Source organism: Opisthorchis viverrini (assembly GCF_000715545.1).
Source record: "Opisthorchis viverrini unplaced genomic scaffold opera_v5_55, whole genome shotgun sequence".
Taxonomy (NCBI): domain Eukaryota; kingdom Metazoa; phylum Platyhelminthes; class Trematoda; order Opisthorchiida; family Opisthorchiidae; genus Opisthorchis; species Opisthorchis viverrini.
The window spans coordinates 403,918-419,731 of NW_008751709.1; the positions used below are offsets into that span (position 1 = coordinate 403,918).

The 15,814-nt window shown below is 41.8% G+C and overlaps 1 protein-coding gene across 1 annotated transcript in view; it reads right to left on the bottom strand.

Annotated features, from left to right (window-relative positions):
- Nucleotides 1-15,814, bottom strand: part of T265_03609 (hypothetical protein) — a gene marked incomplete at both ends in the record, with an annotated part of 60,161 nt that overhangs the window by 21,185 nt on the left and 23,162 nt on the right. The window contains 6 exons of the mRNA XM_009168144.1: nucleotides 961-1,089; nucleotides 8,975-9,087; nucleotides 9,516-9,640; nucleotides 12,428-12,531; nucleotides 14,009-14,143; nucleotides 15,649-15,787. Coding sequence (XP_009166408.1) covers nucleotides 961-1,089; nucleotides 8,975-9,087; nucleotides 9,516-9,640; nucleotides 12,428-12,531; nucleotides 14,009-14,143; nucleotides 15,649-15,787 — 745 coding nt within the window. The remainder of the gene's footprint in view (nucleotides 1-960; nucleotides 1,090-8,974; nucleotides 9,088-9,515; nucleotides 9,641-12,427; nucleotides 12,532-14,008; nucleotides 14,144-15,648; nucleotides 15,788-15,814) is intronic.

A 15,814-nucleotide genomic window follows, 5' to 3' on the forward strand; every position in this document is an offset into this window, starting at 1 on the left:
TATAACTATTATAAAAACCATTAAAATCGTTGAAGTTTCAATTGCTGATACTCAATGAGTGATCGCACTAGGCTCACCAGAAATTGGACGCAGCTAGCTCACTATCAACGAAGTAATTAGCAGGACCAACTAGAGTGATTTTGCTCTGAGGTACTTCAAATCTAGTACTTTTCATGCAATTAAGAAAGACTCCTACATTTAGACGGTTTACTTATATCCTAGATAAAAAAACGCTGTCTGCAGTGATATGGAAAGCTTGAATTCATTCCCGTTCTACTTTAATCTGCGCTTGTTAAGTAAGAGGACATCAGCATGAGCATTCCCAGTCGTGTTACTCTCTTGATCCTCATTCACAATCTCACAGCTAATATTCTTCTCTACTCAAACACATGACTTGGCATGACTTAGTCCAGTTGGCTCCGATTCCGTGACCGTGATTAGTAATGTCCCCCTGCAGAGCGCGCAACCTATGGACAATAGTAAGTGGAAAATGACAGTTTATCTTTCACTGACAATTCAAGTAGTGGTTTACACTGTCGTTTAAGGGTTTTCACATAACATTTTTTCAGTGGATAATTCATCCATTCATTTATCAAGTTCTTTGTGGAATTTTCGCAGCGCGAATATTCCAACTTCGGTTACAATATTTGAGTACTACTCATAAGATCTACGGAAACGCTGGACAGCCCACTACTGGTGTTGCCCCTCATGGTAGTGGGCTGTTCAAAATTTCCATTGGCCCTCGCCATTTTGCATATTATTCCAAATAAAAACTAGGTGATCTTTGTGACCTATCTTCGGTTAGAGCACATCGTAAACGCGGGATTCAAATGAATTTCAGCTGAATCCTCCACCAAATAGGAACAGCACCATTATAGTCATCATTTTTACCATTGCCATTATTAGTGTGCTTGTAATTAAATGGTGGAAATTGGAAAATAACAGAACTCAAATACTTACACATGTAGTTGTTGCCAGCGCGCCCAGGAAGCAGTAAATAATAATGAAAAGAACAAATATTTCACGCCGTCTTCTTATCTTTGGAATACGATCCAAAACCCCGGTGATTATAGCTTCCAGTCCAGCAAACTGTCGAAAAACAATAGAGAATCCAATGGAGATAAATGTGAACGACCGCCGCAACGATTACCCCAATTGGCTTGCTTCCGGGTATAAGTTATCAAGTTATCTGGAGAATTACTCCAGAGAGGGAGGGAGACAGAGGGAGAGGGAAAGAGGGTGACGCACCCAGGAACTAAGCGATGTGACCACTTTCCATCCAGAATATAGGTAACCTCGTTTTAATCAAGCATTTCAGGCCATGTCATCAAGTGTTGCATAGCATTCAACTGACACCCTTTGGGATGTAAGACCTATGCAGAAAATATGATGCTTACTATTCTGAGCCCATAAAGGTCAGTTGTATGTAATAAGACATTTTCGAATCTCGAACTTTATGGCGTTGAAATACTCAGCTTTGGGCAAATATAGAAATGTATGAGACCCGTTCTGTTGATGATGCCTTCTTGAATGTTGATGAAACCTTCGTTAGTTAGTCATCAAGCTCAGCAGACAGATCAACAGCCCCCTGATCAACCGTCAACCCAAAACTGATTGTACTTCCGGAAGGTGTCTGCTCTTGTGAGGAGAGTCACCTGTTTGAGTGATATATGGTATTCTATAATCCGTAAACATGTGATGAGAATATTGGTTACTTCCGGACATAATATGTTTTCCTGCATATATCCCTCTCGGTAAACACTGTTCAAGTTTTATGAAGCTAATTCTTGAAGAACCAGTCAAGCAAGTTAGAAAACGCTTGGAACCGGTGGAGAAGTTATTGTACAATTCATTCCCCACTTCGCTGGCTGTCTAAAGTCCACAAGAAAGATGCCCCAACAAGACCAGTGGTAAGAAATATTGGCTCTCCACCATGGCGGTTAGGTAGATTATCAGCTGGTATACTAAAACCACCTACAGAGCAATCGACCAACAAAATAAGAAATTCGTACGATTTTGTCAATAGAATCGTAGAGTTTCCATTGAAGTCAGACGGAGTTACCGTCCGCCCCGACATCATCCCGATGTATATAAGCCCCGGGACTGATGATCCGCAGGTGACCAATAAGCTGACGGAGTACTTCAAAATAGGACACAATGCTCAGTAAATAAAATAGTTGGGGGCATGAAAATATGTTCGTATATGCCTGTTTTTGACTCAGTCGTTGACTTGCAACAGCGACGTGAGATATTTAATATCCACGGTTTGGCTAATATATATATATATTGTATATTTGTATGAGGGAGATTTGGGGGGGAGTTTCTACGCATTTTTTGTTGCGATCAAGCGTAATGATATCCATTCTGTGAGCATATGAATAACATGTATCCTCACATCGAATTCAGCATGCAGCTAGAGGACCCACTCAGGACACATTGCCTATCCTGCACCGTATTTCACGAAAGCATAGTGAGAGACCAGAAAGTAACACATAATTGCTATCCTAAATTACTCTCTAGTCTACATGAAGGCGCTGTACGCTAGTGATGTCCATCAACGTTTGGCTGGATCAGGGTGCTGCTCCCTGAAATAGTCAACCGGACAGTCCAAATGAAGGCAAACGTATATTTTAGGAAAAAGAATGTCCAGTGAATTAGATTAAGCGGCAATTCAGAGGTGCATTAGCCTCGGTATCGATACCTGTTAAGGAATGGATTGGACCAGCATTCATTTCATATAAAGCAAGAACATAAGGATGATGGAAACTCGGGGACTACGCCTACCTGATAAGCCCCAAAAAGGGCGAAAACTGTCGTCGGCTGTCGAAGAGTTTTCAGCGACCTTGTGAGTAGTTTTCCACAAGAACAACGTAGTTTATTCGAAGGATGCTGAACATAACCGGCATTAGAGCAGCATATCCGAAAGCAAGCATATTACACTAAATAGTGGTTTATCTAGATGATGACCTCATGGTTGAAAGTACTGGAGACTGTGTATAAAATTACGTGCAACGAATTCACTAAGGTCCACATAGGACTGACGGCCTGGGGCCTAAATATCAGAATTGGGGGAGAAGAATAACCGAATCATCAAGAAAGTGCGGACGATTATCAGCTATGCGGTAAACACAAGACATATGGTAGATGTGGAATATGTGAAAGTTTTAAGATAGGGATAATAAAAAATGGTAGGCAGCATTCAGAAGAAAGGACTAGACCCGTTCCAAATCCTTGAAAATTTCTCTGTAATCCATTGGTCTTAACACTTACTAATCCCACAGTTACAAGTGTCACTAGCCAACTAGTGCGCGCAATAATGACTGTACAATGTCGGTAGCTCAGGTAGCGTAGATGGTGGTTGGCTTGTTCGCTGAGCCGGGCACAACTACACACTGATGTTGTCACCTCGATTGGTGATGAAACGTTTGCAAACAAATTGCCCAGCTCAGCGAACAAGCCAACGACCATGACTGTACAACTTGTTTCGTTTGTATCAAGAATCAGGAATGATTTGTACATTTGTGATCAACTCGGAGTGTGGAATATGTGATGGTTTTGTTGATAAAAAGCTCTGGTGTATTCGTTGACTCGGTCAGTCTCAAATGCCACCTGAGTGCCTATTTTTTTGTCTTATTCATACATGTTCTATAGAATGAACTGAGTGAACAGTAGTCCCAAGTCTCAAATAGGTTGCGGCAATAGCCCTAACTTTTAAACCTCACAATTTCAGCTTGCACTCCGTGTTGTATTGAAGCGACTGAGGGATGGTGTCAGCCGAGTGTTTTCATGGGCTGGCCAGCCGCCCAGATAAGCTAAAAGATAAAGCCGCGCTCTGATGGTACAATTAATAACTGGCGGATAGACAAATGTTCGGCCATACTAGTTTTTGTCGCAGTATCAAGTTGTATGAGAACTGTCCAATAAGTCGAGCACTCGGAACTTTTCAGTATTATAGCTTACAGTTTAAAAGTCGGGCGAATATCTCATAGTAGTTTTGAAGTAAATTTGCAATTAGGCTAGTGATGCTTAATGCTATCTGAATTTCTTTGTGGCAGTTGACTGGAAAGCAGCTATTCGGGATTGAGAGGGAGATTGACAACCATTCTACCGGATCAATTGTCCTGATGTGTGTTCCTTTTCATGAGGTTATCCTTGATGGCAAATATTGTCAATATGTCTATGCGCCGGATCATTCGTTTCTTATCGTTGCGAAAAACGCCACTATCATGTTGGATGAATTTGATGGTCAAGATTCGGTTCTCCTATTTCTAGTTTACTGTCTTCTATTGACTGAATCTCAAATGGAGAGTGAAGTAAGATGATATAATGAGGAAGGTGCAGTTTGCAGGTTTGGAATGATCGACTGTAACATACGCTAGTTGTCATTCCCCAAACACTGGGCTGCATGCGAAGATGATAAACTACTCTTGTGGATTTCAAACCGATATCTGATCGTGTTATGTGTTTCAAAGCTTTTACTCTGTGATAAGTGCTACCTCTGCACTGTCGTCGGCTGTCGAAGAGTTTTCAGCGACCTTGTGAGTAGTTTTCCACAAGAACAACGTAGTTTATTCGAAGGATGCTGAACATAACCGGCATTAGAGCAGCATATCCGAAAGCAAGCATATTACACTAAATAGTGGTTTATCTAGATGATGACCTCATGGTTGAAAGTACTGGAGACTGTGTATAAAATTACGTGCAACGAATTCACTAAGGTCCACATAGGACTGACGGCCTGGGGCCTAAATATCAGAATTGGGGGAGAAGAATAACCGAATCATCAAGAAAGTGCGGACGATTATCAGCTATGCGGTAAACACAAGACATATGGTAGATGTGGAATATGTGAAAGTTTTAAGATAGGGATAATAAAAAATGGTAGGCAGCATTCAGAAGAAAGGACTAGACCCGTTCCAAATCCTTGAAAATTTCTCTGTAATCCATTGGTCTTAACACTTACTAATCCCACAGTTACAAGTGTCACTAGCCAACTAGTGCGCGCAATAATGACTGTACAATGTCGGTAGCTCAGGTAGCGTAGATGGTGGTTGGCTTGTTCGCTGAGCCGGGCACAACTACACACTGATGTTGTCACCTCGATTGGTGATGAAACGTTTGCAAACAAATTGCCCAGCTCAGCGAACAAGCCAACGACCATGACTGTACAACTTGTTTCGTTTGTATCAAGAATCAGGAATGATTTGTACATTTGTGATCAACTCGGAGTGTGGAATATGTGATGGTTTTGTTGATAAAAAGCTCTGGTGTATTCGTTGACTCGGTCAGTCTCAAATGCCACCTGAGTGCCTATTTTTTTGTCTTATTCATACATGTTCTATAGAATGAACTGAGTGAACAGTAGTCCCAAGTCTCAAATAGGTTGCGGCAATAGCCCTAACTTTTAAACCTCACAATTTCAGCTTGCACTCCGTGTTGTATTGAAGCGACTGAGGGATGGTGTCAGCCGAGTGTTTTCATGGGCTGGCCAGCCGCCCAGATAAGCTAAAAGATAAAGCCGCGCTCTGATGGTACAATTAATAACTGGCGGATAGACAAATGTTCGGCCATACTAGTTTTTGTCGCAGTATCAAGTTGTATGAGAACTGTCCAATAAGTCGAGCACTCGGAACTTTTCAGTATTATAGCTTACAGTTTAAAAGTCGGGCGAATATCTCATAGTAGTTTTGAAGTAAATTTGCAATTAGGCTAGTGATGCTTAATGCTATCTGAATTTCTTTGTGGCAGTTGACTGGAAAGCAGCTATTCGGGATTGAGAGGGAGATTGACAACCATTCTACCGGATCAATTGTCCTGATGTGTGTTCCTTTTCATGAGGCTATCCTTGATGGCAAATATTGTCAATATGTCTATGCACCGGATCATTCGTTTCTTATCGTTGCGAAAAACGCCACTATCATGTTGGATGAATTTGATGGTCAAGATTCGGTTCTCCTATTTCTAGTTTACTGTCTTCTATTGACTGAATCTCAAATGGAGAGTGAAGTAAGATGATATAATGAGGAAGGTGCAGTTTGCAGGTTTGGAATGATCGACTGTAACATACGCTAGTTGTCATTCCCCAAACACTGGGCTGCATGCGAAGATGATAAACTACTCTTGTGGATTTCAAACCGATATCTGATCGTGTTATGTGTTTCAAAGCTTTTACTCTGTGATAAGTGCTACCTCTGCATGTAAAAAACGTAGTCTCAATTAACAGTCCTTTTTAGGGCGCCAAAGCCAATCCATTCCACCTTGGTCACCTTGCGCTTTCTGATTGTGCCACCGAAATGCATTGCCCAGTTTAGTTTATTTTGCGGGGAGACAAGAAGCAACCACAGTGAAAATAGTGTGTGAAGTAAGTTACCAGCAAAAGAAGCTATCTCTCGTCTTTACTGTATGGGAAGCATTTGAGTGTTTGAGGACATTCATGCAAGGTATCAGGTTGTTGAGTGAGAATACCGCGGCTTTCACTACTGGGTTGCCATGACCATCTGTTCTTTGATTCTGGGGGCAATGGTTTAAGGTGAACTCATTTGCGCTCCGCCGCTTCATTGGACCGACGTGTTTGGAATCACTCCTTTAGGGTGATGATAGAAGACTTGAGAGGAGGAACCCACAGGGTGGGGGGCAACCATGCAAAGTTCTTCCTATCTGCTATGTGAACGCGTCTTGTTCATTGCTATGTTTGGTTATGACTTTGAAAGTATGCAAATTTATGGTGTAGCATTAGACAAGTTGTGGGAAGGCTAACGGGATACTCTCGGGTAAATATTTTTCATCAACACACCGGTGAGACTATCAAGAAGAAGTGAAGAATACTCCAACGAATTATAGACCTTGAATTCTTGTTGGAGGTTAAACGGCTGGATAGCCTAGCCATTCAGGAACCCAAGTTTAAGGAATATATGTCCATTGTGGACTGTTGTGAATGGAACAGTGAATGTGAGGTTGGTGCGAGAAAGCCTCAAAAACGGACACCCAAATAAAACAGTGTTTGTCATTTCATTTGAATTTCATTTGGAATCCCAATCGTCAGGAACAGTTAATTAATTGGATGCAAGCCAGATTTAGATCGGTGTTAACCTTTATATCAATATGGGTCAATCTTAGACCATTTTTACTTCCCTCTCCCATTAATTCGTCCATAACACCAGAATGCAACATATTCCAGTGGAATGAAGTGTTTTGCTTGTGGTGACCATTTAGAAGGCTTCGTCCTCTCATTCCGTAAGGTCTGTCTTCAGCCTATCCTTTGTAAACACAGTACTGTCCCACTGTTCGTTCTGTCTCTGTAAGGGGGTTCGGCTTTCTTTGAAATATCGCCAGTTGTTAGGCTTAGGATGAAGTCATCTTCCCAGTTTTGTCTAAGCACTTATTTCGCATTGCTGAGGATCATTCCTACCATTGATACTTCTGTTATTCCTTCAAAAATAACGCTACGCGGAAAGTGCCTCAAAAACACCTGAGTGATCTCATTTTTCCAGGTTACGCACGGTGTGAGCTTCAAAACCTAACTTAGAATTGCTACATCAGATTTTAAAACAAAACCAGTGGCTTTCCCTGCGTGTTCTAGCTGACACTGACTTTGTACCATTGGACTTTAATTCACTTATTTCGATTGAAGTGTAGAACTGATGCGATAATCTGCGGTGAAGAGGGTGTTTGATCCACTACTGCTCTACAGAAGTCCCATAGGAATGACTACACTAAAGAGAGGTTGCCTCCTGGCGAGTTCAGAAAAACGTTCCGTTTTGGCCGCAACTACCAAAGAGGGAGCAATAGTTAGTAGCAATAGGCTTTCCTCAAAGAAGGAACTTTTTTGATGAGTATGGAACCGTTAACCAAGTTCAGTGGGACCAGTTTTGTGGTCTGTTGAGAATCATGGACCGACTGTAGATTTTGAGGCTACTATATGACCCAGTGATGACCAAATTTCTATTCACTCTTCCAACGTGCTAATCCAGAAGCAATACGAAATCCCACCTAAATTTGCGTCCCGACGGTTTCATTAGGTAAACATATATACAAGTTTATTCGTGCATAGTAAAAGCGTCCCGAGGCATCTCCAATACTTCTCTACTTAAACGAGGCCTATTAAAACCCAGTGAGCTATACTGTGGCCTCCGTACTTCACCACTCACAAGGTTACTGCAAATTCTTCGACTGCCCACGACAGGTTTCACGCCTCTTTGGCCTTATCAGGTAGGCACAGTCCCCGAGTTTCTCAACCTTATGTTCTGCTTGAAACCAAACTACACGAAATTAGCGAAACACACACATTTGCAAACAAATTTGGTTTTGTGAGGACTCACCTGGAACCCGGCTATATCTCTTGTTTGTGAGATTTTCAGGCTTGCCGTCATTTTCTACTAATTGAATCATCCGTAACCAGCCACTTAATATTCTGCTTGTATTCGCGCTTGCTTAGGGTGCTGCATTAGGCTCGGTCACGAGGTTCAGTTCAGCGATTATTGCGAAATTCGCCCGGGAAATGATGACTAAAAATCCGCTAAAAATTGAGGCATTCCCTGAGGCAAAAACGTAAAACCCGACGAGACGTTGTGTACAGTCAATAGAAACACGAACGAAAAAAGAATGACGGACGCTTCCATTGTGATACGGTAAACGAAAATAGCTAGGTACGGAAGTCCTCAAACACATGCGTCCTGTGACTTCTACTCACTGTCTTCTGGCCGTTATTCATCATGGAGTCACCCTACTGTTGGTATCAGTGAACCATCTCCCATGTCGGGAAAATTTCTCTCACGCAGCAACCAGAGTACACAGGACAATTGATTTGGAACATACATGTTACCAATGAACCATGTTTATTCACTTCGTAAGTTTCATTTGAGTTTTCTACTGCGGTTGAAGGCAATCTGCGTTGAAGAGAAGAGCTGTCGCGCAGCAAAGAAGCAGTTAGTTATCTGCTTAGCACATTTTCTGAACTTATCGTTTCGTCACTCACCGTACTGTCCAGTCCAAGAGTGATAAGCATAAGCATAAAGATTATTGCCCAGAAAGTGGAACCTTTCAACGTCGCGATGGCTTCCGGATAGGCTATGAAAACCAAACCGGGACCTAAAAAAAACAATCAGGTGGTTTAAGCTGGTGTTTAGTAAGTCTTCAAAAGTGACCAACAGGTAAAATTAATTTTTTTCTCAGTAGCAGAGCATTGCTTGAAGCTTGAAGTCGTATAAATGCAAATGCCTTTCAATTGCTTGCTGAATGTTTTGAATGTTAACTGTAGAGAAACTACATGACTCAGTTCAGGACATTTAACTAAACAGTTGAAGAATTCGTGGCTGACAGATTTCATAAGTATACATACAGGTTTCATTCGAACCAGCGATGTCTCTCCTGAGGAGCATGGAGAAAAGTCAGTGTAGACGATGATACAACGAAAAGGTAAAAAAGCGTACTTATAAAACCCCAGTGCTAGAAAAGACTAGCATTCCCAAGGGTGATCAAAATCCACTCTGCTCTCTAATGCACATGTGGGAACTGACCTTCGTTAGCCACTTCTTGCATGGTCTTTTTCATCCGGAAGCACATATGCCCAAGTACTGAGAAAACGACGAAACCGGAGACAAAGCTGGTTGCGCAGTTAATGAAGCTGGTCAGCATGGCGTCGCTGAAAAACCGTATCGAATCACGTATTAGTACGTTATACAATGGTTGAGCTCCATTATACGATAAGAATCCCCAAAACTGAGAACTGTTAATTTGAGAACTAGTTTCAAGTGTATGGTTTCAAGAGCATATGGTTGGAGTGCCAGAGCTTTTTGGCTAAACAAATACAAATTAGGATATAGCCTAGTTACTGTAAATTAAATAATAATACTTTTTGCCTCTCAGCTGATGTCTACTCGACCAATTTAAACCATCATTAAATAATATACTTTTTGCCTCTCAGCTGATGTCTACTCGACCAATTTAAACCATCAGGATACCTGATGTAGCTTGAACAGGGTAGTAAGAACAACAATGTCGCGGAATGAATTCATCTAATCCCTTCTGGCGTAGTACGCACAAATCTGATAAAATGGAACAAAATACAGGAATGGTGTCATTGTTTATATGGAAGTGAAAAGTAACCGGACTAGTCAGTTGCACGGTAGTCTCTGAGTAACTCTCAAAGTTTCCTAGTACAGATTATAGGTTAGAATTGAATAATCATTCACTGCAAAGAGATTCAGTTCAGGTGAGTGACTGCTGTACCAAGATCTCGATGGAAGAGTAAAGTTCACTCCAATGTCTTACTTGGAGTGGATGCCTGGTGCTTGATGACTTAGCTTTTGGCCCGCTGAATGTCAGGTTAGGGTTAGCTAGCAATGCAGGAATTCTTTTTGGCGGGTGCTCATCTCGCGCCTTCAGATTTCGATGAATACTTTCAATGCAGAAAGAAGAAAAAAGCCAAAACCACAGACCCTAAGAGACTTGTTTTCCAGAAGGTTCCCTACGCTAGTGATCGTGCCCTAGCAAGGTGTATTTCTGGATGTTCGTTAGGATGACGAGACGAATCTATGGAAGAAAACCAAGGCTAACAAATACTGTGCAGCCAAGGCTTCGTAATGTCTTAACACACATAAACAGCCACAATTTATTGAGTCAAAAACTTTTTATCACATTCCCCGAAACACGGCAAATAGATCTTTCTTCAAAGGCAACAACCTAATGAACAAAGGAAATAAGCTTAACGATTGGGCGACCACGCCGTCGTCTTTGAACAAGATCGATTTCTGAACGAAAGTATCATCAAAAACCATTGCATATATCAGCGAGAAATTCCATGTTTTACTCACTGGTTTGTTTTGTTATTACTGATAAAACCTCTCATACTAAGTACTCCACCTCAGCATCCGTTCGCTAAAAGTACAGCTTAAAAAGAGCAACGGCGTTAAGGTGCTCCCCAGCTTTTATCGGTTGGCAACATACAACAGAATACAGCTAAAGGTTTTAAGTGTCACTACAAAACTTTCCTGAGCTGTATATATCGACTGGTCAAACGGTTGAGGTTGGAAATGGCCTTAGAATATAATGCCAATTTAATGACTACCTGGTGCTCACTAGATCTGGGTTTTCATATCAAATTGCTTTGCTCTTACACGACTGCGTAGGACGGCTAAAAGGGATTTCAACCAAGATAAATACTGGAAACGAGATGTCATCTTGGATATGTTATTCTGTTCTGGGTGGCTAAGCTCGGTGCACATCCCGACTTGATGTGGCTCCGTGTGTGCGGCATGTGCGCCGTGTGTGCGGATACAGCAACGTGTGTTCGGATGCCTTACAAGTGCTCTGGATTTGCCCAAAAATACCTTTCAGCGTAGGGTACACCAATCGAGCAAGGATAAGCAACACCATTTTCCGTCACTCAACATAGCTCGCAACCATAAGCCTTAGTTGGTAGGCAACCGACCTCTGATATCGCTTACCCAATGCACAGACCTCTTGTGGATTTTTCAGATATGCCGAAAACATACAAGTGTTGTTCAGGCAGATTATGGTCTGTTCGGATTTCATCGCACTGGTGCCTGAGTATGCTTTGGCAACGTTTTTATGAGTAACCTTTTCAGAGGTGAATTACTGTTGATAAAAACAAAACGAAAATATGTTACGAATTTGATTGTTACTTTCGGCCGTTCGGAGATGCAGTAGGATGAAGCAACCAGGTGCTTCTTCAAATACTAAACCATCCGGTTACGAGCGCCTGATCATCGGTGTGATTAACTCACACCTAGACGGATAAGGCACCACTCATCCCTCAGTCATGGAATCCACATCACGTGGTCACGTGTTGGCTGAGTCCTTGACTGACGACTTGTCGGAAGTAAGGTTAACTCGTGGTGTGAATTATTCATCCTTCTGTTGATGTCTTCTGTTACTCTTTGTTTGGAGTCAATAGTAGTGTCCTCGAGAGATAATCGAACGCGTAACCTGCCGGATAAGGTCGAACCCGGATTCTATTAGCCGAACGTTTTGGTACAGGAAAACGGCAAGTTCTCTAATCAGAAACAAAAATGTCCCAATAGCTACGGGGGCTTTTCCGAGATATTTCTAGCTAACATCTGATCAGGTGACCTGAACTACATCATTAGAGAACGGCTAGTTCCACATCCTCCGAACGGGTAAGCGGTTCACATTGCTACTCAGCCATCAGTAGCCAAATCACTTGGTGTTCGATAAATCACGGGACTGTGGGCTTCAAACTCTCTAAGTGTATGTAAAATGCCAACCGCTGATAATAACTTCTCACCATGGCTAGGCTGCCTTACTCTGTGAACCCCAGATATAAGTATTCGAAAACTCCGTACGACTTACAATAGCCCAGAGCATAACCTCTTTTCCGATTTTGCTAACATGAATGCCCAATCATAAGATCAAACTGGAGACAAAGGTGGACGGTAACCAGATTTACCTGTAGCAATTGTTGTGAAATTTATTGTAACTGGACAAAGCAAGCAGAACGCCGAATCCAGGACCCAGTGAGAAAAATATCTGTGAAGCCGCTTCACTCCATACCTACAGTGGAGGGAACAAAATGGAAGGAAGATCTCTTTTCCTCTTGACCTTTTGAGAACACGAATAAATTCTTTCGAATCGAACAGCAGTGGTATTTAGAAGGGCCTTTGACAAGATGATCAGAGCTGCTCATTTCTTTAGAGTCTCAAACACAAGCGTAAAATGAAGGAAGAAATCGTTAAAGCAGGAAAAGGACGGTTAGACAAATCAAGAGTATTTGTGTACACATGGACGACCGGCAGCCTTACAGCGACAGCCACCGAGCAAGTTTCACCAAGCTTGATATGACTGCTGATTTCCCTAGTAGTAAGAGCCACTCAACCAGTATTTACAAATATGCCGAATGACGTTAGCCATCTGATGGTAATTTACGTCGTTCGGCGTGAGAACTCTGAATTTCAATATTTCTCGAGATAGGCTCAGAACGATTCCATCATTTCTCTACTTCCGCTGGTTGTTAGTACCGGTCCAGACCTGTTAAAATTGATTAAAGAGGACAAAGTTTGACCAAGCGACTTCCGTAAATGGGAACCCATAAAGCGATTCCGTTGTACACATCGTACCAAATGAAATACACAAAACCGAAACACTGGAATTTGTGATGTAAGTTGAGAAATTGAAACAGCAACCTAGAAAGTTTGGAGTACCATTGGCCGATCATATTTTTCATTGGGCGTTCGAATGTGATGTACCAATGCTACCGGTTGACTCGGGACAGAGCAGTGTGATATGCATATAACAGCGGTAGCTACCCACGAACTACATCGGGTGAGACCGATAAATGTTTCGCGATTCTTCTCGTCTCTCCAGAGAAGCAATGTCCATGTGATTACCGGTATCTTTCAATCAACCCCATTTCGGCAGTCCCATTTTGAGGGACATTAATTTTCGACGGAGCCGAGTTTTTCGGTTTTAGCATCCATAATTTGCTAAGAAGTCACAATGCCCCACGTGCGTCATCAAGTACAGGTTCAGATTTCTCCGTCCAATGACTCGTCTTCTGGAGGTAACGGACCATAACATTTAGGAATTGGGAATGAACGGCCGCTGCTCCAACACAGCTTGTTTACTCCGAAAATGTACCGACCGTCAGTTATCCCAGTGACTTTGTGGATACGAACCATTCTGAGTCATTGAGAATTGGTAAGTTACTTGATCAGGTGCAGTAATATCTAAGATCGGTGTTGACGCATTTGGGCTAATAGTTTAGTTTAGTTAAAGTTAAGTCATGAGGAGAGGTGTCGGATTTCTTGAGGGGGGATAAGGGAGTAAGTAGCTTAAATTTAATGACGCAGTTTTAATATACCAAAAAGACGAAAAGCATTATCAGGTCTTATAGATTTTATTGTTTGCATTTTTGGCTCATTATATTTATTTTCTTTAAAAAACGGAAGATCCAGAATGTGTGAGACAAAAGTGGATACCTCTGATTAGGCAACAAGACTGGACGATTTTCCCTTCTTGAAAAAGAACTCACCTGAACCTTCAAAAGCTGGTCAAACTTTGGCGTGAGGTAGTACTTGATTCCAGTCAGTGATCCTTCTAAAGTAAGTCCGCGAACAAGCAGTATGCTTAAGATGACATAGGGTAGTGTTGCTGTTATCCAGACTGCCTGAAATTTGAGGGAAATAAGTATGAAAATAGAAATTACTGCAGCTCCTGCGACATCTCGACAAACTTGTTTGATAACCTTCTAACTGACCTTACTTGTAATTTATTCTTACTGGAGTCGGGAGAGTATAACGCGACAAAAGCAACAGGACATAGTGTATGAAGTAGCATTCTATCTCAGGTTTCCGTACAAACCTCATCCTTTAATTACAGCTTTCTTATTAATACCATTGTGACAGACGGCTATCGACGTCATTCAGAAACTAGGTATCAGAGTGAATACGGTCGTAGTGAATTTCACCAACGACAATACTGTAACAGTTTCAGCACGTGGACCATCATATCCAACGGCCCTGTTTGACAATATTAACAGGAAACATGTGATAAGATTTGTAAAGTATTGGAAGTACTCAAGCAGGATTGTACCACGATCCAAAGGCTAGAGGATGCTGCATCTATAGGGAACGTCTCTATATTATAATGAGTTATGAAAATGGAGCTCAGATTGTGGGTCTCCTACAACACTAAAAACAGTCAATTTCTTCTATATGAACAGCTAGAACCTCATTTTCGTTGAAGAATATAAGGAAAAACAGTGCGTCAGTAGTGGCTATCGGCCTCTTGTCGCGAAAGGGAAATTGGGTTCAAAGGAACAGACCATTCTTCCAAGTGCCCATGCAAGAAGAAACCAGTTAATTGACAAAATACGCACTAGCTGGTTAGCAGTCGGAATACTTATCATGTCCACAAATCAGATGCTTGCTTATCGTTTGTCTTCTGCTCTATTTTTATCCAAGCATGTTTTATAGGCTACTGAACCTTTCGCCAGCTCCCTTCAGTGCGATACGATATAATATGTTCGATCAACGAAAAAAGTCTGTCATTGTTAATAACTACCATGAGATTGGGAGCCCTTTTCCTACTAAGGAATGATTGAGGTATACAGCATACCTAAAATCGTATTTGCTCAAATTTTGGAATGTGTTCAACCTATAATTACGTTGTTTCTGCAACTCACATTTTCCTTACGTTCTCTCCAGTAGAGAGATTACTCTAAAAAGACTAGGCTTGAATATTTGTCCAGTTCTTGTTATCTAACGTCTAGCATGTAATGCCCCCATGGATAAGTCGCACATTTTATCACCTGTTGGATACCGGCGGACCGGTACGCAAAGTCTTCTGTGTGTGCTGTTCACAACACAATCCGTCTGAGTAAACTCTTTAACCCTCTTTTTCAATTTACCAGCCTCCAAAGGTAGATCACTTATCAAAATAAGTCACTTTTGATCAACCTCATAGAGTGATCTCTCAACAGAATAACAACTTTACTCTGGAGGGGACAATAACAGTCCCAACAGGCGATATGCGAAAGTCTACAAATGGACAGCTTAGAAAAAAATATGGAGACAAGCAAGAGCTAACTGACCGCAAATGTCCGGCGCCAATTCGAACGCAAAAGCAGAACAATATTGAGGCAGCGGAAACTTCTGACAAACTGACGCTCACCTTTCCACTACTTTTGACACCTTTCCACAGAGAAAAGTAGACTATGGTGAAGATGGCCATCAAACAAAGAGAGATTTCCCATCTGATTGGACCAATATTGCTGTAGCCAGTGGAATACTGCAGCTGAAGTACACGTCGGCTAGAAGTGCAATTAGGATGAGAACAT